Below are 21,712 nucleotides of genomic sequence, written 5' to 3'. Positions count from 1 at the left end.
CACCCTGCAGGTGTAGGCACCTCTCTCTGTGCCCTTGCTGGGCGCCGGCCTCTCCTGCTCACATGGTGCCCCTCCCAGCCTGCATTGCACCGTGAGGCCAAACCATCCGGATGCTTTCCTGCTGACGAGCGGGGACAGCCCTGAGGGCTCCCAGGAACCTGCCCTCCATCATTCTGGGCGGCCACCCCCTGAGCTGTTTGCCCTCCGTGCCCCGGCAGGGTTTGGTAACAGTCATCAGGCAGGTGCCAGGGTGCTGGCTCCTTGGGGCTTCCCCGTGTAGGGACGTTCACCAGATGAGCGTGAAAATTTTCAGGAGGAAGAGTGGAACTTGACGGGAACACGAGGGTACAGCCGTGGCCGGAGAGCCCGAGAGCCCTCAGCTGTGTGGGGCAGGGGTCCCCAGCAGGTTCTCCAATCCCAGAAGCACTGGCCCCTTCTGCCCCTGCAAGCTGAACCCTGGCCCTTCCAGAACTCGGATCTGGGCCCTTGGCTGGTGACCCGTGGGTCGGTGACGCTGCGGCACCCCCGGAAGGTCCCACCTGCACACCTGCCGCTCTGCTTCTCAACTAGACTTGGGAGGCCATGCACAATGGGGAAGACAAGTCCTTGGGACTGTCCTCCACAGCCAGCATCTGACCCCTGTGGTGACCCCATGATTCAACAGGCCAGGGACGCAGAGCAGAGCATCTCAGGGCAGAGCCTGGCGGGAGGGGTGAGTAACCAGACCCCAGGCTCGCTGCACACCAGCCCCCAGGTGGGCAGGCTCACAAGATAATGCCCTTGCTCTACATGGAGAGGTCTCTTGATACTCAGAACTTCAAGGAATGGAAAAGAGAATTATCCTAAATGTGAGCCAGGCTCTCCAGTCCATGTTCCGACTATTTTGAAATCAGGCTTAATGTAGAAAATCTTCTCACTTGTTTCTGAGTCTTAAAATAGAGCAAATAAAATAGAAGGAGAAATGGGCCCCAGTAGGTCCTGCCTCACCTGGAAGGACCTGTGCCCTGAGGTCCTGGTAGGGTTGGTGGGCCGACGGGGCCCTGGGGACAGCTTTTGGCAGGGGGACGCAGACCCCACTGTCCCCACCAGCTCCCATGGGGAAGTGGAGCTCGTGCCCCCGGGGGAGCCCTGCCGACTGTGGCCTCCGGAGGCTCTGTTCCTCGGGGCTGTGACCCCACGCAAGCCAGAGGGGATGGTCCCCCCCAGGCTTCAAGCAGGCTCAGACTCCAGCACCTGAGAGGTGGAGGAAGCGGGCCCAGAGGCAGCATGAAGGGGTGAGGGGTGCAGGGGGCATCCCCACTCAGGCCCAGAGCGGGCTACCTGGGGCCTGTGGATGTGGGTGCCTTGGGCTCTGCCCACCCAGCTTGGGGCCTGTTATCGAGACCTGAGTCCTCTGTCCGGCTTCTGTCACAGGAGGCTCTTCCTGTCCGGCCCACCTCCTCCCCAGTCTCCTGGACTGCCCGTGGAGGAAGAGGGCCATTCCCCCTGCAAGGGGCAAGGAGACCCGGAGGTGGGGTCCTCAGGGGACAGCAGTCAGCAGTGCAGTGGCAGGGCCTCCTGGCCACATGATGGGCCATAGGGGTATCCCCAGACCCAGACGTGGCACCTGGCTTCCGGGGCGCATCCAGGTGTGAGCAAGGAGGTGTAGGGGACTGGTCACAACATCACCACTTCTCCCTGTCGCAGCTTCCAGAAAGACACCCACCATGCGGGAGGGGCCTGCAGTAGCCCTGGCCCAGCCCACTCCTCCAGGGGCAGCCTGGCTCCGAGGGGACCCTGTGCCCTGACCGCCCCCTCCCCCACAGGCTTCCACCTGTCACACAAGGTCACCAGCGTTGTCCCCGAGAGTGTGCTGCTCATCGTGCTGGGACTGGTGCTGGGCGGCATTGTCTGGGCAGCTGACCACATCGCCTCCTTCACGCTGACACCCACCGCCTTCTTCTTCTACCTGCTGCCTCCCATCGTGCTAGACGCCGGCTACTTCATGCCCAACCGGCTCTTCTTCGGGAATCTGGGCACCATCCTGCTGTACGCCGTCATCGGCACCGTGTGGAACGCGGCCACCACTGGGCTGTCCCTCTACGGTGTTTTCTGTAGCGGCCTTATGGGTAAGGGGGCATGGCATCCATGGGGTGTCCTTGGAGCAGGGGATGGTTGGGGTGAGGTCATCCTGGGTGTGGGGTCCTCGGGGTGGGGTCCTTGGGGCGAGGTCCTGGGGGTGTCCTCAGGGTGGGCTCTGCAGGAGCAGGGTCTGGGCAGGATACAGAACACAGACCCAGAAAGGGGATGAATGTGCAGGGTGACAAACGTCACTGGTTGGTCCACTTAACCAGTTTGGTGTGTTGAAAATAAGGTTTAATTAATAAACAACAGTGGTCTGGGCATTCCCAGGCGGGACTCGTGTCCTACTTGGGGATGAAATCCTGTCAGACCAGGCTAGCGGGTGGGTGAGGCGGGTGGGGTCGAGCCGCTGAGCACAGAGATTGGGTCGTTCGTTGTTTGTACGCAAACCTGCAGGAAAAGCCAGGTCGACTGCTGCTCCGCATCCGTAGCAACTTCTCCTGCAGTTTGGGTTACTTAACTCAGCGGAGGTGCACCCCACCCGCCTGGGGAACTGGAGCAGGTGGGCCGGGGCCCAGGGAGCCTCACACAGAAGTGCATGCAGCCCGAAACACAGCCCTTCACGGTGTCACATGGGGGCCACCATGGAAAGGGGCTGTCAGCCCCACGGGCGCCTGTCCGTGCTCCACCTTGGCCCCAAGCACCTCCACCTGCCAGGAGGGCCGGGCCATGATTTCCTTCTGACTAAGGATGAGCCTTGGGCCCAGCTCCGGGGAGCAGGGCCTTGGAGCCTGGATGACACAGGACCTGCAGCCAGCACGGGAGGCCAAAGGGCCCCTGCCCCGAGCCATCACCTTGCCTGGTCCATTTGTCATCTTGGGACTTTGTCCTCAGCCCATGAGGAGCACACATGGTCCTTTGAGCCCCCGCTGCCAGTGGGTACCACCCCCAGGCTCCCCGAGGGTGACACAGTGCCCGGTGCACCTGGCCAGGCCTCGCAGGGAAGGAAGCCTCAGGTGTATTGTGTTGCATTTATTGGCGATGCCCTTCAATAGTTGGGACATATCTGAGATAACAGGATCCCCTCTGGCCACTGGACCCTGGGGAAGGTCTCAGGGGTGGGGGCAGGAGCCCCCTGTGGGGCCTGTGTTCAGCCCTCAGGATGCCCCTGGTCAAGGCCGGGCATCAGCCACAGTCATGGAGCAGAGGAGCACTCAGGGGCCAACAAGTTTATCCTGGCCCAGAACACCCAGAACTGCAAGCCTGGTGGGGCTGGGAGGGTAGGGGTCAGTTTCTGGGGACCCGTGGACTGTGGAGCACCCCTGTGAGCAGAGGTCACCCCCAGGAGGCCTGGCATGGGGTGCCAGGTGGGCATCTGGACAGGCCGGCGCAGGGAGGCCCAGCAGAGGCTCCAGGTGGTCGGTCCGAGAGGCTTCATGTGGGTGAACCTCAGGTGGTGGACAGAAGGTCCTGGAACTCGTAGCCTGGGAGTTGGGATCCCACAGTCCAGCCTGGTCCCAGGAACCTTGTTGGCAGCACCAGTGGGTGGTAGACGGTCTCTCCAGGGAAGAGGGCAGGCTACCCCAGACCCGGGACGTTGGAGTGGCTTCCAGAATGTGCCACAGGGTCTGTCAGGATCTGTGGACAGCGAGAGGCCAGGGAGTCAGGAGGCATTTAAGAATGGACGCCTCAAGGGTGGGTGTGCACTGGGAAGCCCCTGGTGTCTGAAGCCTGGAAGGACTGTGTTCCCCTCACCCCGCCTCACCGACCACGTCTGGAGGCGGAGAAGCAGAACCTCGGGTGTCCCTTCCGGAAGAGACATTTTAAAGTCACAGGAAGCAGTTTTGACACCTGCCCCTGCTCCAGCGAGGATGCTTCCCAGGCCCCTAGGAACCAGGTCTAGGGCCCGGCCTCTCTGCACACCTAGCCTTCTCCCTGCCTGGCCCTGAGGGAAGCCCCGGCCACACAGAGGCCACCGTCCTGGACCCGAGGGCCCCACAGCCCTGTCTCCCTTCCTCTCCCTGGCCCTCCAGGCCTGACTGGCCCCTGGGGTCTGTTGGAGTCCGCTCAGGCTGGGGAGGGAGCTCATGCCAGCAGGCCCCTGGCCGAGGACCTCCCCAAGCAGCCCAACTGGGGGCAGGTGTGTGTCCCCACAGAGCCTGGACCCCAAGTGCAGACTGCTGCTGGGGCTCCTGTGTGGCCCGGTGTTGCTCTGGATCCTGACACAGATCTGGAAGGACAGAGGCTCTGGAAAGAGCATCTAGGCATGACCCCCGCCCCCGAGAGTGCCAGGAACCCACAGGGCAGGGGCCACTCCCAGAAGCAGGCTCCTCCAAGGCCCTTGCTCCCCCTCCCTCCGCTCTGGGTCCCCAGCTGACCTCCCTGCAGCCCCTCCGATGGGAGCCCCCAGGACCCTGTGAGGCCTGTTGTGCCCCTGCCTCCAGCTGGTCCTGGGGGCTCTGGTCTGGGCTGAGATGTCAGTCCCCAGGGAGGCCTCCCCCATGCCTGTCGAGCCCCGACCACCTCCCCATCACACTCACCACCTACACCCCTGCACTGTAGGCCCCCAGGGCAGGGGCCTGATTCCCTGCTGTGTGTGTCCCCCACCCCCAGCTCCTCATCTGCCTGCAGCAGGCGCGATAGGCTGGAAGGAGGAAGCAGCCGGGGCCCAGGGGAGACCAAGGGAAGAAGTGGGGTCAGGCAGTTCCCCTGGGGATGAGGCCAGCCCTGCCTGAGGCTGTGGGAGCCCATGGGGGGAGGCGGAGTCCCCATCCTGGGGGGCTTCCAATGCAGCTGTCAGCGGGACAGCGCCTGGAAGGACCCTGAAGGCCTGGGGGCAGGTGTGCTGACTGGAGGCCCTCATTCGGCCTGGCTGGGGGCTCTCCCTGACGGCCCGCCTGTCCTGCAGGAGACCTGAACATCGGGCTGCTGGATTTCCTTCTGTTCGGCAGCCTGATCGCTGCTGTGGACCCGGTGGCCGTCCTGGCCGTGTTCGAGGAGGTCCACGTCAACGAGGTGCTGTTCATCATCGTCTTTGGGGAGTCGCTGCTGAACGACGCTGTCACCGTGGTGAGTGGGTGCCAGGCGGGCCCAGGGACTTGCCAGGGAGCATCTGGGGCCACCGGGAGGGGACACGCGGTCACGGTGCAGGAACCGTAGAACTGCCTGGGGCCCTCGGTGCAGCGGGCAGAGAACGCTGCCTAAGCGAGGGGCTGGTCCTCTGCTCGCAGCTCCGACTGGAGGAGACGTCCCCATGCCAGCCCCGGGCGCTCGCACCCCTTCCCTTGCCTCCTCCTAACCCAGAACCACTGCCTGTCTCACCAGTTCTGGCAGCGCCTCCCCACCCCCGCCTCGTTCTCAGAGCAGGACACCTCTACCTGGGGGCATTGGTGCCACCCATTCCTGAACCCCCTAAGGGAGCCGGAGCCGCTAAAACAGCAGGATCTCACTAGGATTCAGGAGGGAAGACGAGCCAGCACCGGCCGCAGCGCTGGCTGTCATGTGCTCGGAGGCGGCACTGTCTCCAGGAGGGAGCTCGGCAGGGCCCCCGTGTGTGGGCAGGGGCTGGAGGACCCTCAGTCAGGGCATGAGGCCGCAGCACCTCTGCAAAGTGAACAGAAGGTTTGTGAAATGCGGGGACGCTGTCTCAGCCTCAGAGCCGTCGGCCTGGAGTGCCCCAAAGCCACCCCAAGCTGAGCCAAGTTACGGGCAGCCGGCCTGTGTGTCTCTGAGCACCTGCTCCGGACCCCGGGGTCAGCCCCTTCCCTCGTCCCTGGGGTTTTGCAGACACGGCAGGATGTGAAGATCCGTCTTGGCTCTGAGTACCCATGGCCTCGCTAAGACACTCCCTTCTGACATCCCTTTGGGGTTCAGGGGTCTGAAAAGCCCTAAGGTGCTGCTGCAGTTTCCTGACATAGCAGAGAGATGTTCTCCAGGAATTGTGAGCATTAGAGACTTAATCAGAAAACATCTGCACAGCCCCTTGGAGGCTGAGCTGCTCTGTGCCGAGGCTTCTCATCTCTGCAGAAGCTCAAACTGACGTCTGGACCCTACGTTCCACGTCCCCTCCCACCCACGTGTCCACAGAGACACCTGAGCTGAGGTCCAGCTTCAACACCTTCCGTCCTTGGAGGCTGCCTGCCCAGGCCCCGCGCACGGTCCAGCCTGCCTCACCTCCCTGCCTTTGGGGTCCTCTGACCCCCGGAGCACACCTGGAGAGGGAGGAGCCTGCATCCTGCCCACCGCAGTCCCTCGGCCCCTGGCCCCTCACTGTGGAGTGGCACCTCGTCGGGGGCGGAGGGGGGGTGCAGCCCTGGAAGCGCTGCCCTACCTCCACAACTTCAGCCTGCATGCAGTTCCTGAGCTTTTCATCTTGAAAATCTCGGCGGGATAAGGTGTAAATGTCCACACTTGAAGACGCCAAGGGGTGTGAGCCCACCACAAGGAGCTGGCACCATAGTGAAGTCGCTGAAAATGAAACTCTGGCTTCATCTTGGAAAACAAAACCATTAACCACAGTGGGTTAGCTTTGTGATCATTGCTGCTTTGCTGAGAGTATGAAAGGGTCCCGTTTGCTCCTGAAGGGTCTCCTTCCTTCTAGAATGTTCTTCTGACTCTCATCTCATCTTTGGCCTTTGTCTTATTGACCATTCTTGCCTCCTGGTGGTCTCACTCAGTGATTTTGGGTTTGCAGGATAGGGGGCTGCCAAGGGCTGCTCCTTCCAGCCCAAGTCCTCAAGGCCTGGGCCCTGAGTCGGGACGGGCTGAGCACTGGCGGAGGGCTGACCCGAGGTCATGCCTGCCTCTCTGTCCTCCCAGGTCCTCTACAATGTGTTCGAATCTTTCGTGACGCTGGGAGGTGACAAGGTGACTGGTGTGGACTGCGTGAAAGGCATAGGTATGTGGCTGGTGGGTCTGTGCGCCTGGGGAGTATGGGGTCACGTCTCCTCTCCAGCATGGGGACCCCCTCCAGGCTTCGGCACCAGCACCACCCCCGGGTTCCACAGCTTGTGCAGGGAAAAGGTGTTTCCACTCTGAAGTCTCGGCAGCAGGCCCTCCCATCCACCATGTGTTTCATGAACACAATTTTGTGCGTTCCGGCCACACTGGGGAGGCAGGGGCTGCTGCCCCATGAGACCCACTAGCATGTCTGGTTGGGGGCTTGGATGCTGGTGTCCCAGGGTCCCAGGGATGCCCCTACCCAAGGCCACCTTCTTGGGCTTTCTCTACACGGGGGCGGGGAACCAGGCCTCCCTGCTCTTCACAGGCTGCCTCTCAGGGCAAGAACTGGCTTCTTGTTTGCTGAGTTATTGGCGCCTCTGTGGGGGTTACTAGGCAACCCACAGTGAGGAATGGTCTGGAAGGACGGCTGGTCAGCCAGCCCACACGGGCCAGCCACGCCCGGCCACAAAGGGCCTTTCAGGCAGCTCAGCCAGCATCCTCCACCCGCAGTGTCCTTCTTCGTGGTGAGCCTAGGAGGCACGCTGGTGGGTGTTATCTTCGCCTTCCTGCTGTCACTGGTCACCCGCTTCACCAAGCACGTGCGTATCATCGAGCCGGGCTTCGTGTTCATCATCTCTTACCTGTCCTACCTCACATCTGAGATGCTATCGCTGTCAGCCATCTTGGCGTGAGTTCCCCTCACTCCCACGGCCCAGGGGCCAGAGCTATATAGTGTCTGGGCCACACACTGGTGTGCGGGGGTGGGGGGCAGGGGCACTCCACAGCACAACCAAGCAGCTATGCCAAGGATGGGAGAGGAGGGGAGAGGAAGGGAGAAGGGAAAGGGTGCGGGAGGGAGAGGGGGTGCGGGAGGGGGAGAGGAGGAGGGAAAGGATGAGGGAGGGGAAGGGGGACAAGGAGGGGAGGAGGGAAGGGAGGGAGGGGGAAGGGAGGGGGAGGAGGAAGGGAGGGAGAGGAGGAGGGAGAGGGTGGGGGAGAGGGTGGGGGAGGAAGGAGGGGACCCTCTCCTCTGGGGCAAAACATTCCTGGCCCCTCCTGGCCCCCTCTACCCAGCCACCTCCCTGTGAGGGGTGAGAAGCCACTGTATGGGTGAAGAATCCGGCCTATTCAGGTTTTAAATCATGAGTTGGCCTTTTCACAGAACTGCCCTTGAGCTCTGCCTACACACAGCCTCTTCTGGGTGCTCTGGGCAGGAAGCTGGCAGGCACCCCGTGACCCACATCTGCCCCAGCACCTCCCCCCAGAGCCAGCTGCTGGCCTGTGGTCAGGCGCAGACAGCCCACTGGGTGGCTCGGGGCTCAGGTCTTGGGGGGCTGCTGGGACCTGGGCCCAGCTCTGAGAGAACACCCGTCAGTGGGTGGGTGGGTGGGTACCCAGGACGCAGACCCTCGGGCCCCGTCCCGGCAGCTCACGGCCCCTGGTTTCACTGCGTGCCTGTCCCACCCCCAGCATCACCTTCTGTGGCATCTGCTGTCAGAAGTACGTGAAGGCTAACATCTCTGAGCAGTCAGCCACCACCGTGCGCTACACCATGAAGATGCTGGCCAGTGGGGCAGAGACCATCATCTTCATGTTTCTTGGCATCTCGGCCGTGAACCCCCTCATCTGGAAGTGGAACACGGCCTTCGTGCTCCTGACCCTGGTCTTCATCTCTGTGTACCGGGCCATTGGTGAGGGCGCTGGTGGGGGCGGGTACTGGGGATGAGGGGTGTATGAGATAATGACAGGGATGATGGGGAGGTGGGGAGTGGCAGGGGGATGGGGATGATGAGGGTGAGGGGAGACGATGGGGGATGACCAAGAGGAGGGAGATTAGAGGAGATAATGGGGAGGAGGAGGATGGAGAGGAGGGGAGAGGATGGGGGATGATGGGGATGACAAAGATGAGAGGAGATGATGGGGATGAGGGGAGAGGATGAGGGATGGGGATGATGGGGATGAGGGAGATGACAGGGAGGAGGGGCAATGACAGGGATGCTCAGGGCATAAGGTGTCCAGGGATGGGGGGCGGTGGTGGGCTGTGGGCATGACTAGGGATGGTGAGGATGGTGGAGGGCGGACACTGGGGCCCGGCTGAGGGAGCCTGTGGGGAGCCAGGATGTGGGGTTTGTGTGGCCCAGGGAGGAGCAGGCTCCAAACCCTGGGGAGCCTCAGCATGGCCAGGCCAGTGGTTATCATCAGCGAAGGTTTAGGCTCTCTGATGGACGGCCTTGTTCCCTTGAGATAGAGGTAGCATAGTGAGGGGTCAGGGTAGAAGGTTCTAGAACCCAGGGGAATCCATTTGGTTTCCCCTGGACTCACTGTGGATGCAGTCACTGAGGAAGCAGATGATGCTGCAGTGAGGCAGGGGCCCTGCTGGCTGCCGTGACCATGACCGAGCTGGCCATCGCTGTGTTTGTGTAGGGGTGGGGGTAGGGGACCACCTGTGCTTCCCGGGGCCTGGGGGCTCCGAGGAGCGGCTGCCAGAGCAAGCAGGGTCGGTGGTCCCGGAGCTGCCTGAGCCACCAGAATGTGAGGCCTCGGCTGAGCCACGGGGTGGTTTGGCCCACGGTCAAGAGAGAGTTCCGGTATAGACAGTGTAGACAGTGTAGCTGGTGTAGACAGTGTAGACACAGGGGAGAGGGTGTGGGGAGAGCAGGGCTACAGGCTGGAGTTTTTGTGACCCGTTGCTGGGAGCAGAATCCATCAATGCCTGAGGAGGGAATCCCCCATGTGCTCCCCACAGGGCGAGGTGGAGCTGGGAGGTGTGAGGGGGGGTATGTGTGAGGGAGCTGGGAGGGGTGAGGGGTGTGTGAGGGAGCTGGGAGGGGTGAGGGGGGTGTGTGAGGGAGCTGGGAGGGGTGAGGGGTGTGTGTGGGAGCTGGAGGGGTGAGGGGGTGTGTGAGGGAGCTGGGAGGGGTGAGGGGGTGTGTGTGGGAGCTGGAGGGGTGAGGGGGGTGTGTGAGGGAGCTGGGAGGGGTGAGGGGTGTGTGTGTGTGAGGGAGCTTGGGGTGTGTGTGAGGGAGCTGGGGGGGTGAGGGGGGTGTGTGAGGGAGCTGGGAGGGGTGAGGGGTGTGTGTGTGTGAGGGAGCTTGGGGTGTGTGTGAGGGAGCTGGGGGGGTGAGGGGGGTATGTGAGGGAGCTGGGAGGGGTGGGGGTGTGTGAGGGAGCTGGGAGGGGTGAGGGGGGGTGTGTGAGGGAGCTGGGAGGGGTGAGGGGTGTGTGTGTGAGGGAGCTTGGGGTGTGTGTGAGGGAGCTGGGGGGGTGAGGGGGGGGTGTGTGAGGGAGATGGGAGGGGTGGGGGTGTGTGAGGGAGCTTGGGGTGTGTGTGAGGGAGCTGGGGGGGGTGAGGGGTGTGTGTGAGGGAGATGGGAGGGGTGGGGGTGTGTGAGGGAGCTGGGAGGGGTGAGGGGGGTGTGTGAGGGAGCTGGAGGGTGAGGGGTGTGTGTGTGTGAGGGAGCTTGGGGTGGTGTGAGGGAGCTGGGAGGGGTGAGGGGTGTGTGTGTGAGGGAGCTTGGGTGTGTGTGAGGGAGCTGGGGGGGTGAGGGGGGTGTGTGAGGGAGCTGGGAGGGGTGAGGGGTGTGGGTGTGAGGGAGCTTGGGGTGTGTGTGAGGGAGCTGGGAGGGTGAGGGTGTGTGTGTGAGGGAGCTTGGGGTGTGTGTGAGGGAGCTGGGGGGGTGAGGGGGGTGGTGTGAGGGAGATGGGAGGGGTGGGGGTGTGTGAGGGAGCTTGGGGTGTGTGTGAGGGAGCTGGGGGGGTGAGGGGTGTGTGTGAGGGAGCTGGGAGGGGTGGGGGTGTGTGAGGGAGCTGGGGGGTAAGAAGGTGTGTGTAAGGAAGCTGGGAGGGGTTTGTGAGATGAGTTGGAAGGGGTGGGGAGGGAGGGAGAGGGGAGGGGTGAGGGAGCCAGGAGGGCTGGGGGGGTGTGGTGGTGAGGGAGGGAGGGATGGCGGTGCTGGGGGGAGGGGGAGGGGGGAGGCAGCCTCCGCCGGCCCCACCCGGTGCCCTGGAGCTCAGCCCAGCCCCCCGCAGGTGTCGTCCTCCAGACGTGGGTTCTGAACCGGTACCGGATGGTGCAGCTGGAGATCATAGACCAGGTGGTCATGTCTTACGGCGGCCTGCGCGGGGCCGTGGCCTTCGCCCTGGTCGTCCTCCTGGACGAGAAGAAGGTGAAGGAGAGGAACCTGTTCGTCAGCACCACCATCATCGTGGTCTTCTTCACCGTCATCTTCCAGGTAGGGGGGAGGCCGTGACCTGCCTGTCCCCTGACCCCGCCTGCCAGCCCCACGCTGCCACCAGCCTCTCCAGCCTCGAAGCCCTAATTGGTTTTTACTATTTTAGTAACTAGGAGCCGTTTTGTAGGTTTTCATGTGGCCCCACAGGGGACGCGGCACCATTTGGTCTAGAAACGTCCTCCCTCCTTCCCGCGCTGCTGGCTGATGAAGCCCCAGTTAGGGTGGCGTTGCCCAGGGCCCCCCCAGGGCAGTGTCCCACTTCAGCCACCCCGGAGCCCTCAGAGCAGCGTCAGGGCCCCCTGCACCTGGGGGTGGCCGCGGACTCACGTCCCAGGGGCTCTGTGGGTCAGGCTGGGCCCTGGGGTGGAGCCCACCGGCCACCAGGGTCGTCCCCGTCTTCCAGGGCCTGACCATCAAGCCCCTGGTGCAGTGGCTGAAGGTGAAAAGGAGTGAACATCGGGAGCCCAAGCTCAACGAGAAGCTGCATGGCCGGGTAGGAGCGGGGCGGGGTGGGGGTGTGGGGAAGGGGGGCCGGGGTGGGGGCAGCCCTCCACGTGATGCTAATGCCCCTCTCCTTCCCCTGAAAGGCTTTTGACCACATTCTCTCAGCCATTGAGGACATATCCGGGCAAATTGGACACAATTACCTCAGAGACAAGTAAGTGGCAGCAGGTGCCCTGGCTGTACGGAAACGAGGACACGTGGAGCCATGTTGGTCTCCACTGTCAGCTCCCCTCCCTCTGCCTTTGACGGAGGACAGAGGACAGAGGACACACAGGGTAGAAAGAGCTGCTCACCTGCCTGTAAACCAACCCCACAAAGCCCTAGGGAACCAAGAACACTTCCTTGGAAGGGGCCAGAAGGTTGCTTGTCAGACTGAGACTCCTCCTCCCCCTGGGAGGCCCATCCCCCTCCTCCCCCTCCTCTCCCTGGGACCTCCATCCCCCTCCTCCCCCTCCTCTCCCTGGGACCCCCATCCCCCTAGGACCCCCCTCCTTCCCCACCCTTCCCCCTCTCCCTCTCCACCCCTCCCCCTCTTCCTCCTGGGACTCCCCTCCCCCGGGACTCCCCTCCCCCTTCTTCCCCCTGTCCCTCCCCTTGAGATCCCCCCTCCCCACTCCCAGCCCCTCTTCTCCCTCCCCCACCACATGGGGCTCAGCTGGATGTTACCCCTCTGATCAGCCCTGGCACTGTGCTCTCCTGAGCCAGTACTCTGTGCAGGATTTAGAGCCTGGTTCTCCCCACAGGGGTCCCTCCTCCCCCAGCCAATCCCTCTGCAGGAAAATGTGCCCACTTCCCTGTAGCCAAGGCCTGAGGGCCCCAGGGCCCTGCCCTCACCTGACCCCACCCTTTCCAGAAGGTTAGAGTCACTGGAAAGCTCTGCAATACTGTATTGAATGAGAAAACAGAATCCATAATTCCACATACATTCTGGTGAGACAGGCCTTCAGGCAGGAAGGAAGGAACAGAGCACAGATGAGGAACCAGCACCCCTGATGTTTATTGCTTTCATTTTAGAACTCACCTTTGTGGTTGTTGGGTGAATAAAAATCAGGGTGGGGGGCGGGAGGGCGTCCCCTGGTCTGAGCTCCTGGGAGACCCGTGCATACAGGTCTGGGCAGTGGGAGACCCGGGCCCACCGGACCCCTGCTCCCCACCCCCACCTGCTGCCAGGGGCCCTGTCCATCCTGGGGCCACCCCAGCGTTGACGTCTGTGTTGCTTTGAACCCCCCCCAGGTGGTCCAATTTTGATAGGAAATTCCTCAGCAAAATCCTTATGAGAAAGTCTGCTCAGAAGTCACGCGATCGGATTCTCAATGTTTTCCATGAACTCAACCTGAAAGATGCCATCAGCTATGTGGCTGAGGTACCAGAACATTCCATGTGTTCTCTTTGTGAGAGCTGGGGGCTGAACCAACACCCAGACATGGGATGTGGGCAGCTACTGGGGTCTCAGGCACTGGGCCAGGGAAGGCCCCCCCCCGCTGAGGCCCAGCAGCACCATGCCGAGGTCAATGATGAGTTCACCCCGTTAAGATCATGGGTCCCCCGATACCCTGAGAATGGCTGCGGGAGCTGAGGCACAGAACCCTCCCCCACGGCTCTCTGTAGGACACTCTAGGGCCTCATGGAGTCATGCCCCCAATATACGGGTGCACACGGTATGCACAGCCGTGCAGTGTGAGGTAGATGAGTGGGCTCCAGGTGCACATAAGGATGAGGGACAGGCCCTGCCACATGGGCCGCACAGTGACTCTGGATCCCGTAGTGTCTGAGGCCACGTGTCCTGCGCCAACCCACAGCCTCCCAGGGACTGGAGATGTCAGAGTGACTCAGTCATACAGGTCTCTCTCAGGTTAAACCCACTCCTCCGGGGACACAGTCTGGCTGGCCCCTCCCTGGTAGCCACAGGCCTCCAAGTGGCACTTCCTGGCTTCTCAGTGCACACGTGTGACCATGCCTTGGTCGTTGCATCGATCACTCAGCTGCCTTTGCCCCACTGTGTCCCCACACATGGTCCCTGGCCTGAGGTCACCTGGCGCCTCGCCAGCTTGGACCCACATGGGGCCTGGTGAGCTAGAGGTCTGCACTTCCCTTTGGAGGGACAAGCCCTCTTAGCAAGCCCTTGACCTCGTAGAGGGTGGAGCCCTAGAAGCATCTGTTCTTTCAGGGGGGACATGGATCCCTATCTCCAGGGGCTTGTCCACACCCGGTGTACAGCCTGATGCCCCAGCACAACCCAGGGTCCCTCCCAGGCACAGGCGGGCAGGGGCCGCAGGCAGATGAGCACCTACTGAGCTGTGCTGGGCCAACCCCACTCCCCTGGGCTCCAGTCCATGAGCTGCAGACCCCGGCAGGACAAGGACACCTGCTGTCTGCCCTCTGGCCCTGGGTGGGGAGAGTTCAATGCCCGGACCTCCGCCCTCGGGGGCTCTAGAGCCAGGATGAGGGATCAGGAGAGGTGGTCCTGACTGTGTGTGCAGTGTGTCCCTGGGACACAGTGATGCCCCAGCCCCACATGGAAGGTGCAGGCACTGGCAGGGCCCCCACTGCCCACCACACCACGTGCCCCGGCCCATGATTCTATTGTTCCCCTCTCTGGGGCACCGAGGATGGCTGGCTGGGAGTCCCCAGGGCCCTGGGGGCATTTCCCCAGTCCTGTGGGGAGCTGCAGTGTCTCCTGGCACCCCGTGCCCCCAAGGGGCTGGTTCAGGGACCCAGGGTTCCCTCTTCCCTTTCCTTTTCGACCATTCAGCGTGGCCTCACTGTGGCCTCAGCTCTCCAGGGCTGGCGGTCACCTGGCTGTGAGGCACGCCAGGCTGTGCGTGGACAAAGACTGTTTCCTGCCCACAGGGAGAGCGCCGTGGGTCCCTGGCCTTTATCCGCTCCCCAAGCACTGACAACATGGTCAACGTGGACTTCAGCACGCCACGGCCCTCAACCGTGGAGGCCTCGGTGTCTTACCTCCTGTACGTGCCCAGGTTCACACTGGCTCTGCCAGAAGAGGCCATCCCCCACCCCTGCCCCCCCACCCCCCCACCCCCTGCTGTGACCCTAGTGGCTGCTGGCTGCTGTGGGCAGGGGTCTTGCCTGACCTGACCTGTACTTCCCAGGCCTTCCTGGGCACAGGCAGCAGGGCCCCTCCGGACAGACACTGGCCAATGGACGTGTAGGGAACTGAGAGCCATCAGGGGTCGAATAAAGACCCCTGGCTGGGCCCCTGAGGGGTCCAGGGAGGGTGTGCACACAGGTGCCAGGTGTACCCCTGCACGATGCACCTGGAGTAAATGCTAGCATTTGCCTGATGTGAGACTAAGGGTGGGGAGGGCCAGATGGAGATTTGGGGCTGAGACCTCATCCCTGGTGCCCCTACACCCACCCCTGGTCCTGGATTCTGGACCTCTTGACTCTGTAGGGCTGCATGGCTGGGGCTTGCTCAGCTGGTGTGCAGGTACCGGGCTGGAGGGGGGTGAGTTAGGAGGGCAGGGGGCCAGTGGTGGTCAGGCTCATGGGTGAGGGGCAGGAAGGCCAGGCGATCACCGAGGCCCCCATACAGGAGGGAGAATGTCAGTGCGGTGTGCCTGGACATGCAGTCCCTGGAACAGAGGAGGAGAAGCATCCGTGACACGGAGGACATGGTCACTCACCACACCCTGCAGCAGTACCTGTACAAGCCCCGGCAGGAGGTGGGTGTGCAGAGTCTGGGCGGGGTTCAGCCCTCAGGCGCCTCCCGACCCTGGTACAGAGGTCCTCACAAGAGTGCAGTGAAGGCTCAGGCTGAGAAGGGCTGCGGGAGGCGGTGGCCTGGGCTCTCCCACACCTGGGTCTGTCTGGCTGGGGTCGGGGTAGCCCCGGCACCCCCACCCGGTGAGCTGTCCTCCCACGCCCCACGTGTGACCGTCCCGCCTGCCTCTGCCCCAGTACAAGCACCTATACAGTCGGCACGAGCTAACTCCCAACGAGGACGAGAAGCAGGACAAGGAGATCTTCCACAGGACCATGCGGAAGCGCCTGGAGTCCTTCAAGTCTGCCAAGCTGGGCATCGGCCAGAACAAGAAGGCGGCGAAGCTGTACAAGAGGGAACGTGCCCAGAAGCGGGTGAGGGCCAGGGACCGTGGGGCTGCCTGGGGGCAGGGGTCACACCCACAGGGTCAGGCCTGTGGGAGTCTGCACCTGTACCCCCTCACAGAGCAGAGCTCCCCTGGGGCCGTTGGGGCCCGGGTGCGGCTGTGCCCACACCCGCTAACAGTTTCCTTTTGCTTCTCAGAGAAATAGCAGTATTCCCAACGGGAAACTGCCCCTGGAGAGCCCCGTGCACAATTTCACCATTAACGAGAAAGGTACGGGTTGGGGCCGGGGCAGCACACACGCTCACCAGCAGGACCCAGGGATGGTGATGGGGCAGCCGGGGTGCAGAGGGCCATCCTGCCACGGACGCCCTTCCCCTCGGCAGCCAGGTCAGGGCAGGTGAGGGCCCCAGGCACTGGGGCCGGTGGCCAGCGCCCCCGAGTGGGGTCCCACACTCCCAGGCCCAAGGGCCAGGCTGGGTGGGGAGGAGGCGTGGGGCCAGGAGGGGTGGATGCACTGTGTGGGCACTGCCACCCGGCCAGCCGCCCAGATGGGATGGGCAATGACCCTGGGGTGCTCTGCCAGCTGCTCGGGGTTGTCTGCTAAGGGCACTAAGCGGGGTGTCTGCAGCCAGCCCACGTCCCTCATGCTGCCCTCCCTTCCACCAGATTTGGAACTTTCAGACCCAGAGGAGGCTCCCGACTATGGTGCCGAAGCGGGTGGGGGGATCGAGTTCCTGGCGAACATCACTCAAGACGCCACAGCGACGGACTCCCCTTCAGGTGAGGGCTGGGGCCGGCCCTCCTTGGCCCCAGAAGTGGGCACGTCGTTGGTGGTTATGGGGTCCGCAGGGCCAGGGAGGCCTGGTGCTGGGTCCACGTGGGGGTGAGTTGCAAGTGGGGAGCAGGGAGCTGTCCCCTGCCCGGCCTGCCGTAGACGGAGAGACACAGCAGACCCCAGATACCTTCCAGTGACCTTCCAGGTGTCGGCGGCGGCAGGACAACTGTCGGCTGCACCCTTCCTCCCTGCTGTCCAGGTTCACCTTTGCCCTTTCTCCTAGGGATTGACAACCCCGTCTTCTCCCCGGATGAGGACCTGGGCATCCTCTCCAGGGTGCCACCCTGGCTGTCCCCCGGGGAGACAGTGGTGCCTTCCCAGAGGGCTCGTGTGCAGATCCCCTGCTCTCCGGGCAACTTCCACCGCCTGGCGCCCTTCCGCCTCAGCACCAAGTCCGTGGACTCCTTTCTGCAGGCCGATGGCCCCGAGGAGCAGCCGCACACGACCCTCCCTGAGTCCACGCACATGTAACTCCTGACCCCGCCTGACACCTGCTCTCTCCTCAGCTCCTCTCCCCTAGCTGGCTGCCTTTCTGGCTCTGGACCTGAGTTCTGCTCACTCTTCCTCCCTCTAAGCCTCTTTTCCAGCTGCACGTTTCTTAGGACACCCTTCCGAGTCTCACCTTCTCCTGCTGAGATGTCAGGATCCAGAGCTGTTTGAGATCTCTAAGTCCCGGGCTCTGGGCTCCGCCATGAGCCTGTCCTGAGCTCAGAGCAGGGCTGGGTGGGGGGCTGCGTGGGCACATCTCTTTTTCTCCCCAAAGGCCCTGGGGCTTTGGGAAAGGCCCATGTGAAAGAAGTGAGTCCAGGAGAAGAGCATCGGGTCCCTTTCGGCCTCATACAGATGAGCTCCAGGAAAGGGTCCAGGGGAGTGGGGGGGCAAGCCTCTCCAGGTCAGAGCAGCCCCCGCTTGGGAGGGGAGGCCAGAGCAGGCGGTCTTGGGGGCGGGGCAAGGCAAGGTGGCAGGCAGGGGCGTGGCACCTACTCTGCAGGAAAGAGGGTTTGCCCCTTGATGCAAGGTTTTGGGTTCATTTCATGTTTCCTTTGGGTGTTTGGTGGGTGCTTGGGAGGAAACAGGAAACCTGCCCCAGCACAGGAGGGGCTCACGCAGGACGCTTTCCCACTTATTCCAACTGAAGCAGGAGCTGCTGTGATTCTCTCCTACGGAGGCTTGAAGGGGCGTCCATCCCTTCCCTGTGGGGTGTTCCAGCAAGTGTGAGGGGCGCTGCCTGGTGCAGCCTTAGCCTCGCTTTGCCGGGGTGGCGGGGATGTTACTGGGGAGTGAGCTCGTGGCTCGCCGGGTGGGCAGGACCTCTGGGTGCTTCTGCTGCTCCTCTGCCGTCTCCCGGCTTCTGCCTCTGAACCCCACACCCTCCTCGACCCGGAGAGGCCGCGCGGCGGGGACCATCTCCCGGCAGGGTGGCTGCCAGGGCGGGCACACACTGGACACCCAGGGGCTGCAGGAGCTAGTCCTCCCCCGACCCGGTCACCGTGGGCCGCGCTGGCCACACGGCCAGGCCAGGGCCGGAGACTGTACCGGTGGTGGCGGTGGGGCCCTGGACGATGTGGGGGGGTCCACGGGCCGGGGTGTCCCTGTGATTCCGTCCCCGCCCGGGGGCTGTGGCAGCTCCGCCCGCCCCACCCGCAGGGACCCGAGGCCCCCGCCGGTGCCCGCGGCGCTCACGCCGTCTTCCCCTGCAGGTGACACGGGCTCCGATGTGCCGCTGACCGGACGCGCGTCCCCGCCCGCCGCCGAGAAGCCCGCGCTCCCCGCGCGCTCCCCGCGCCCGCGCGCCCGCAGCCCGGCCCCGCCCGCCGCGGCCCCGCCCGAGGCCCCGCCCCCCGAGGCCCCGCCCGCCGCGCCGTCCGACCGCGAGGCGGGGGCGGGGGCGGGGCCGGAGCGCCGCGGGGGGCCGGGCGCGCATGCGCGGTCGGCGGCGGCGCGCAGGGTGCACAGCCGGCGCTCGTTCCAGCGGCCCCGCGCGCGCCGCCGCCCGGCGCTGCTGAAGCTCGCGTCCCTGCCGCCGTCGTGCCACGCGCCGCCGCACGCGCTGGAGCAGGAGGAGACGCCGCTGTGACCCGAGGCCCCGGCGTGTCCGCGGGGCGGCCGCCTGCACAGAGCGGGGCCGGGCGGGCGGGGCCCAGGGCCCGAGGCCACCTGCGCCGGCCACCTGCGCGGCCCCAGCGCGTCACCGCCCCGCAGGTGGGCTCCGTCCACCGCCCCGCAGGTGGGCTCCGTCCGGCTCCAGGTCTTGCCGCTTGGCGTCCTCCCTCCCATCAACACTGGCAGGGACACGGAGCCCCCGTGAAGTGACGTGGGCGGGCCAGGTGCGGACGCTGCGTTGCAGGCCCGCCCCTCGGGGATGTGGGCAGCCCGGCCCTACCTGGCCCCTCCGGTCCACTCCCCGTGCCCCGCACTGCCTGTCCCCTTAGGGACTGTCGCGTGCTCACCCTTTGTGTGTTGTGAGGTCAGAGCCCAGCACCGGGGTGGCTCTGGCCCAGGTGTGGGTGGGGCGGCCTGTGGATGCAGGTGCTGCGGGGGCACCTGGTCTCCGGCCGGAGCAGTCCCGCGGACACCGACACCGGGAGATGGCCCAGGCTGTGTCACAGGTTGCACGGGCCGTGTGGACAGGTCTACACAGCTCCAGCTGAGTCTGGCAGGGCTGTCACTTAGCAAGCACCTTCATGGGGTCAAGGCCCGGTGGGCGGAGCTGCCTACCCGCGTGGAGTGCCAGGAGACTTGGCACAGCGCACAGGCCCGCCCCCCCAGCCCTGAGAATGTTGTGGCCCGCAGTCTCACCCCCTCCAGGGTCTCAGGGACAGGGCTGCCCCCTTCACCTCCCACCCCAGAGGGAGACCCATCTGGCGGTCCAGTGGGGGGAGCGGCTGAGGTGGGTGAGGAGGCTGCCCCAGTGAGCCCAGGACGGGGCCCTCATGTGCCCTGGCCTGGCCCTCAGACTGGGTTTTGCGTGAGAAAGACGTAGTAAAGATCAGAGGGATACGGACACTCCTAGAAGCTTTTCTCAAGAGGCCCGGCCCTGTTCTGCTCAGGAGCGTCAGCTGTGCCGGGACCACACTGTGATGGTATAAATTCCCACAGCCCTCACAGTGAGGCGGGTAGCACTTTGTAGGGTTTTAATCGTGCTCATTGGGATGCTGCTGGAAAGAGGCTGTACATCTGCTGTTTACACCTTTGCCATAGGCTGTTCAGCAACACGAAGCTCCTGACCCTGATGGCAGCAGATCTTCTCCTTACTGGAATCACACATACCTGGTGGGGTTGGGCTTTCCACAGTTACCCCACAGTGTGCAACCATTATGACCAATTCCATAAGCACAAACTCCAGCCATTACCCACAGAACAAAACCTGCCTGTCAGTGAGCCCAGGCCCCGCAGCAACTGGGCCCATGGCCAGGAGGGCACATGCCCTGTCCGCTCCCTGCAGAGTGCTTCGTCCAGATCAGGGAGGCCCTGACACACCAGGGCCTCCAGGGTCCCCAGCCCAGCTGGTCTGGCACCTCCAGCTGCCTTAACAACTCACCTGGGCCCAGTTCCCAGCTGCAGAGCAGAGGCTGAGTCGGGGGAAGTGGGTCAGAGGCATCCCCTCAACACCAGAGGTAGTAAACCGGCAGGTGATGCATCTGTTTGACAGATGGCTCCTGGCTCAGCACTTGGCTAGGGTTTTCTGTGCTGGACGGCCAGTTCGCTGAACGGCCACGAGGGAACCCCAGTCCAGGTAGGAAGCCTCCCTGGTGGAATCCCACATTTCAAGCCCTAGAGAAAGTGCTGGTGTTTCCTCTGTGGACAGTCCTATGTGCCCTAGTGCTGTGGATACATTTCATAGACAAGAATCCTAGCCGTTCTTGTCGTTGTAAAACAGAATGTAAACAACGTCTTATGAATGTATTTCCTTAGGAAAACTGTTGTAAAATTTTTTATTAGAAAAATTCCTATTTATTTCGTACTGAACTTTGGCCTACTTTATGGTAGACTATAAAGAACACAAATCTACGAGTTGCTAATTCTCACTTCTGTATTTTCTTGAAAATAACTTTGTTACAGTGCTTCTGTACTGTGTACTAGTGAATCTTCTATTGTGAAAGGAGATTTAAAATTTTCATTGAAACTCTAGTAGAAATGTACGCTGAGTTAGGAGTGGTGAAAATTGTGTATGTGAATTTGGTGAATGTAATCTTAGTCAATTTTGTGAACCCCTGATCACAGAACAATGTGCCTTACAGGGCTGCCCTGGATGCGCTGGACAGGGGCCCATCACAGACCCTGTCACACCTGCACGATCAAGTCTATTAAACATGTTTCGAGGCACTGTGGGTGGAAACTTTGTGAGAAATCGTATGGAGGAGATTTAAGGGGCAGTTTGCTCTGGCACTGAAATCAACATTGACATGCACGTGCGTGCAGAGGCAGCCCCTTCTATGGCGCAAGGTGGGCACTGGGACTGGCGACGGCTGCACATCCTGGGCCGAGAGCTGGTTCCATGTCCTAGCCATAGGTGGGCGGATGCCACCACGCACTCAGACTCATCCCTGCACACAGGGCGCAGGCCCTGGAAAGGGCAGAGCAGGAGCCACCCAGCCAGAGTGGAAAGATGAAGCCCCTGAGATGTTGAGAGGGGGTGGGCCCAGGGCTGAGGAGAGGGGCTGGCGGAGCCGGGCCCAGAGCCTGAGTGGGCAAGGGCAGGCTCTGACGGTCAAGAGGAGGCTGATGGGAGGGCAGAAGTGTGGGTGACCCGACTCAGAGCTGCACACCTGCCCCTGCAGAGAAAGTGAGTGCACAAGCACGGGTGTGGAGGGAGGGGCAGAGGGAGAGAGAGGATCTGAAGCCGATTCCCGGCTGAGCACAGATGCCGACACGGGGCTCCATCTCATGACCCCGGGATCACGACCTGAGCTGAAATCAGAGTCCAACGCTCAAACAACAGAGCCTCCCAGGCACCCCCAGACACATCTTTTACTTTTTAATTTTTTAAAATTTTTTTACCAAGCAAGGGGAGCAGTTGAGGGAGAGGGAGAAGCAGACTCCCCGCTGAGCAGGGAGCCCGATGCGGACTC

General features: G+C 63.0%; 1 protein-coding gene across 3 annotated transcripts in view; it reads left to right on the top strand.

Annotated features, from left to right (window-relative positions):
- Nucleotides 1-20,966, top strand: part of SLC9A3 (solute carrier family 9 member A3) — a 43,813-nt gene extending 22,847 nt beyond the window's left edge. For 2 of the 3 annotated variants that reach the window (XM_041731886.1, XM_041731889.1), the window contains exons 2-17: nucleotides 1,806-2,108; nucleotides 4,970-5,130; nucleotides 6,880-6,958; nucleotides 7,513-7,690; nucleotides 8,473-8,693; nucleotides 11,032-11,234; nucleotides 11,638-11,727; nucleotides 11,822-11,892; nucleotides 12,972-13,101; nucleotides 14,589-14,704; nucleotides 15,292-15,421; nucleotides 15,657-15,833; nucleotides 16,003-16,075; nucleotides 16,472-16,585; nucleotides 16,864-17,107; nucleotides 18,341-20,966. In XM_041731886.1, coding sequence (XP_041587820.1) covers nucleotides 1,806-2,108; nucleotides 4,970-5,130; nucleotides 6,880-6,958; nucleotides 7,513-7,690; nucleotides 8,473-8,693; nucleotides 11,032-11,234; nucleotides 11,638-11,727; nucleotides 11,822-11,892; nucleotides 12,972-13,101; nucleotides 14,589-14,704; nucleotides 15,292-15,421; nucleotides 15,657-15,833; nucleotides 16,003-16,075; nucleotides 16,472-16,585; nucleotides 16,864-17,107; nucleotides 18,341-18,344 — 2,294 coding nt within the window. In that variant the 3' untranslated portion in view covers nucleotides 18,345-20,966. Of the gene's footprint in view, nucleotides 1-1,805; nucleotides 2,109-4,969; nucleotides 5,131-6,879; nucleotides 6,959-7,512; nucleotides 7,691-8,472; nucleotides 8,694-11,031; nucleotides 11,235-11,637; nucleotides 11,728-11,821; nucleotides 11,893-12,971; nucleotides 13,102-14,588; nucleotides 14,705-15,291; nucleotides 15,422-15,656; nucleotides 15,834-16,002; nucleotides 16,076-16,471; nucleotides 16,586-16,863; nucleotides 17,112-18,340 lie in introns of those variants that run through there. The other variant, XM_041731887.1, reaches the window with a different exon arrangement.
- Nucleotides 20,967-21,712: the final 746 nt, after the last annotated feature.

This window comes from Vulpes lagopus, chromosome 17 (assembly GCF_018345385.1).
Source record: "Vulpes lagopus strain Blue_001 chromosome 17, ASM1834538v1, whole genome shotgun sequence".
Lineage (NCBI taxonomy): Eukaryota > Metazoa > Chordata > Mammalia > Carnivora > Canidae > Vulpes > Vulpes lagopus.
This window is presented reverse-complemented; position numbering and strand designations above follow the sequence as displayed.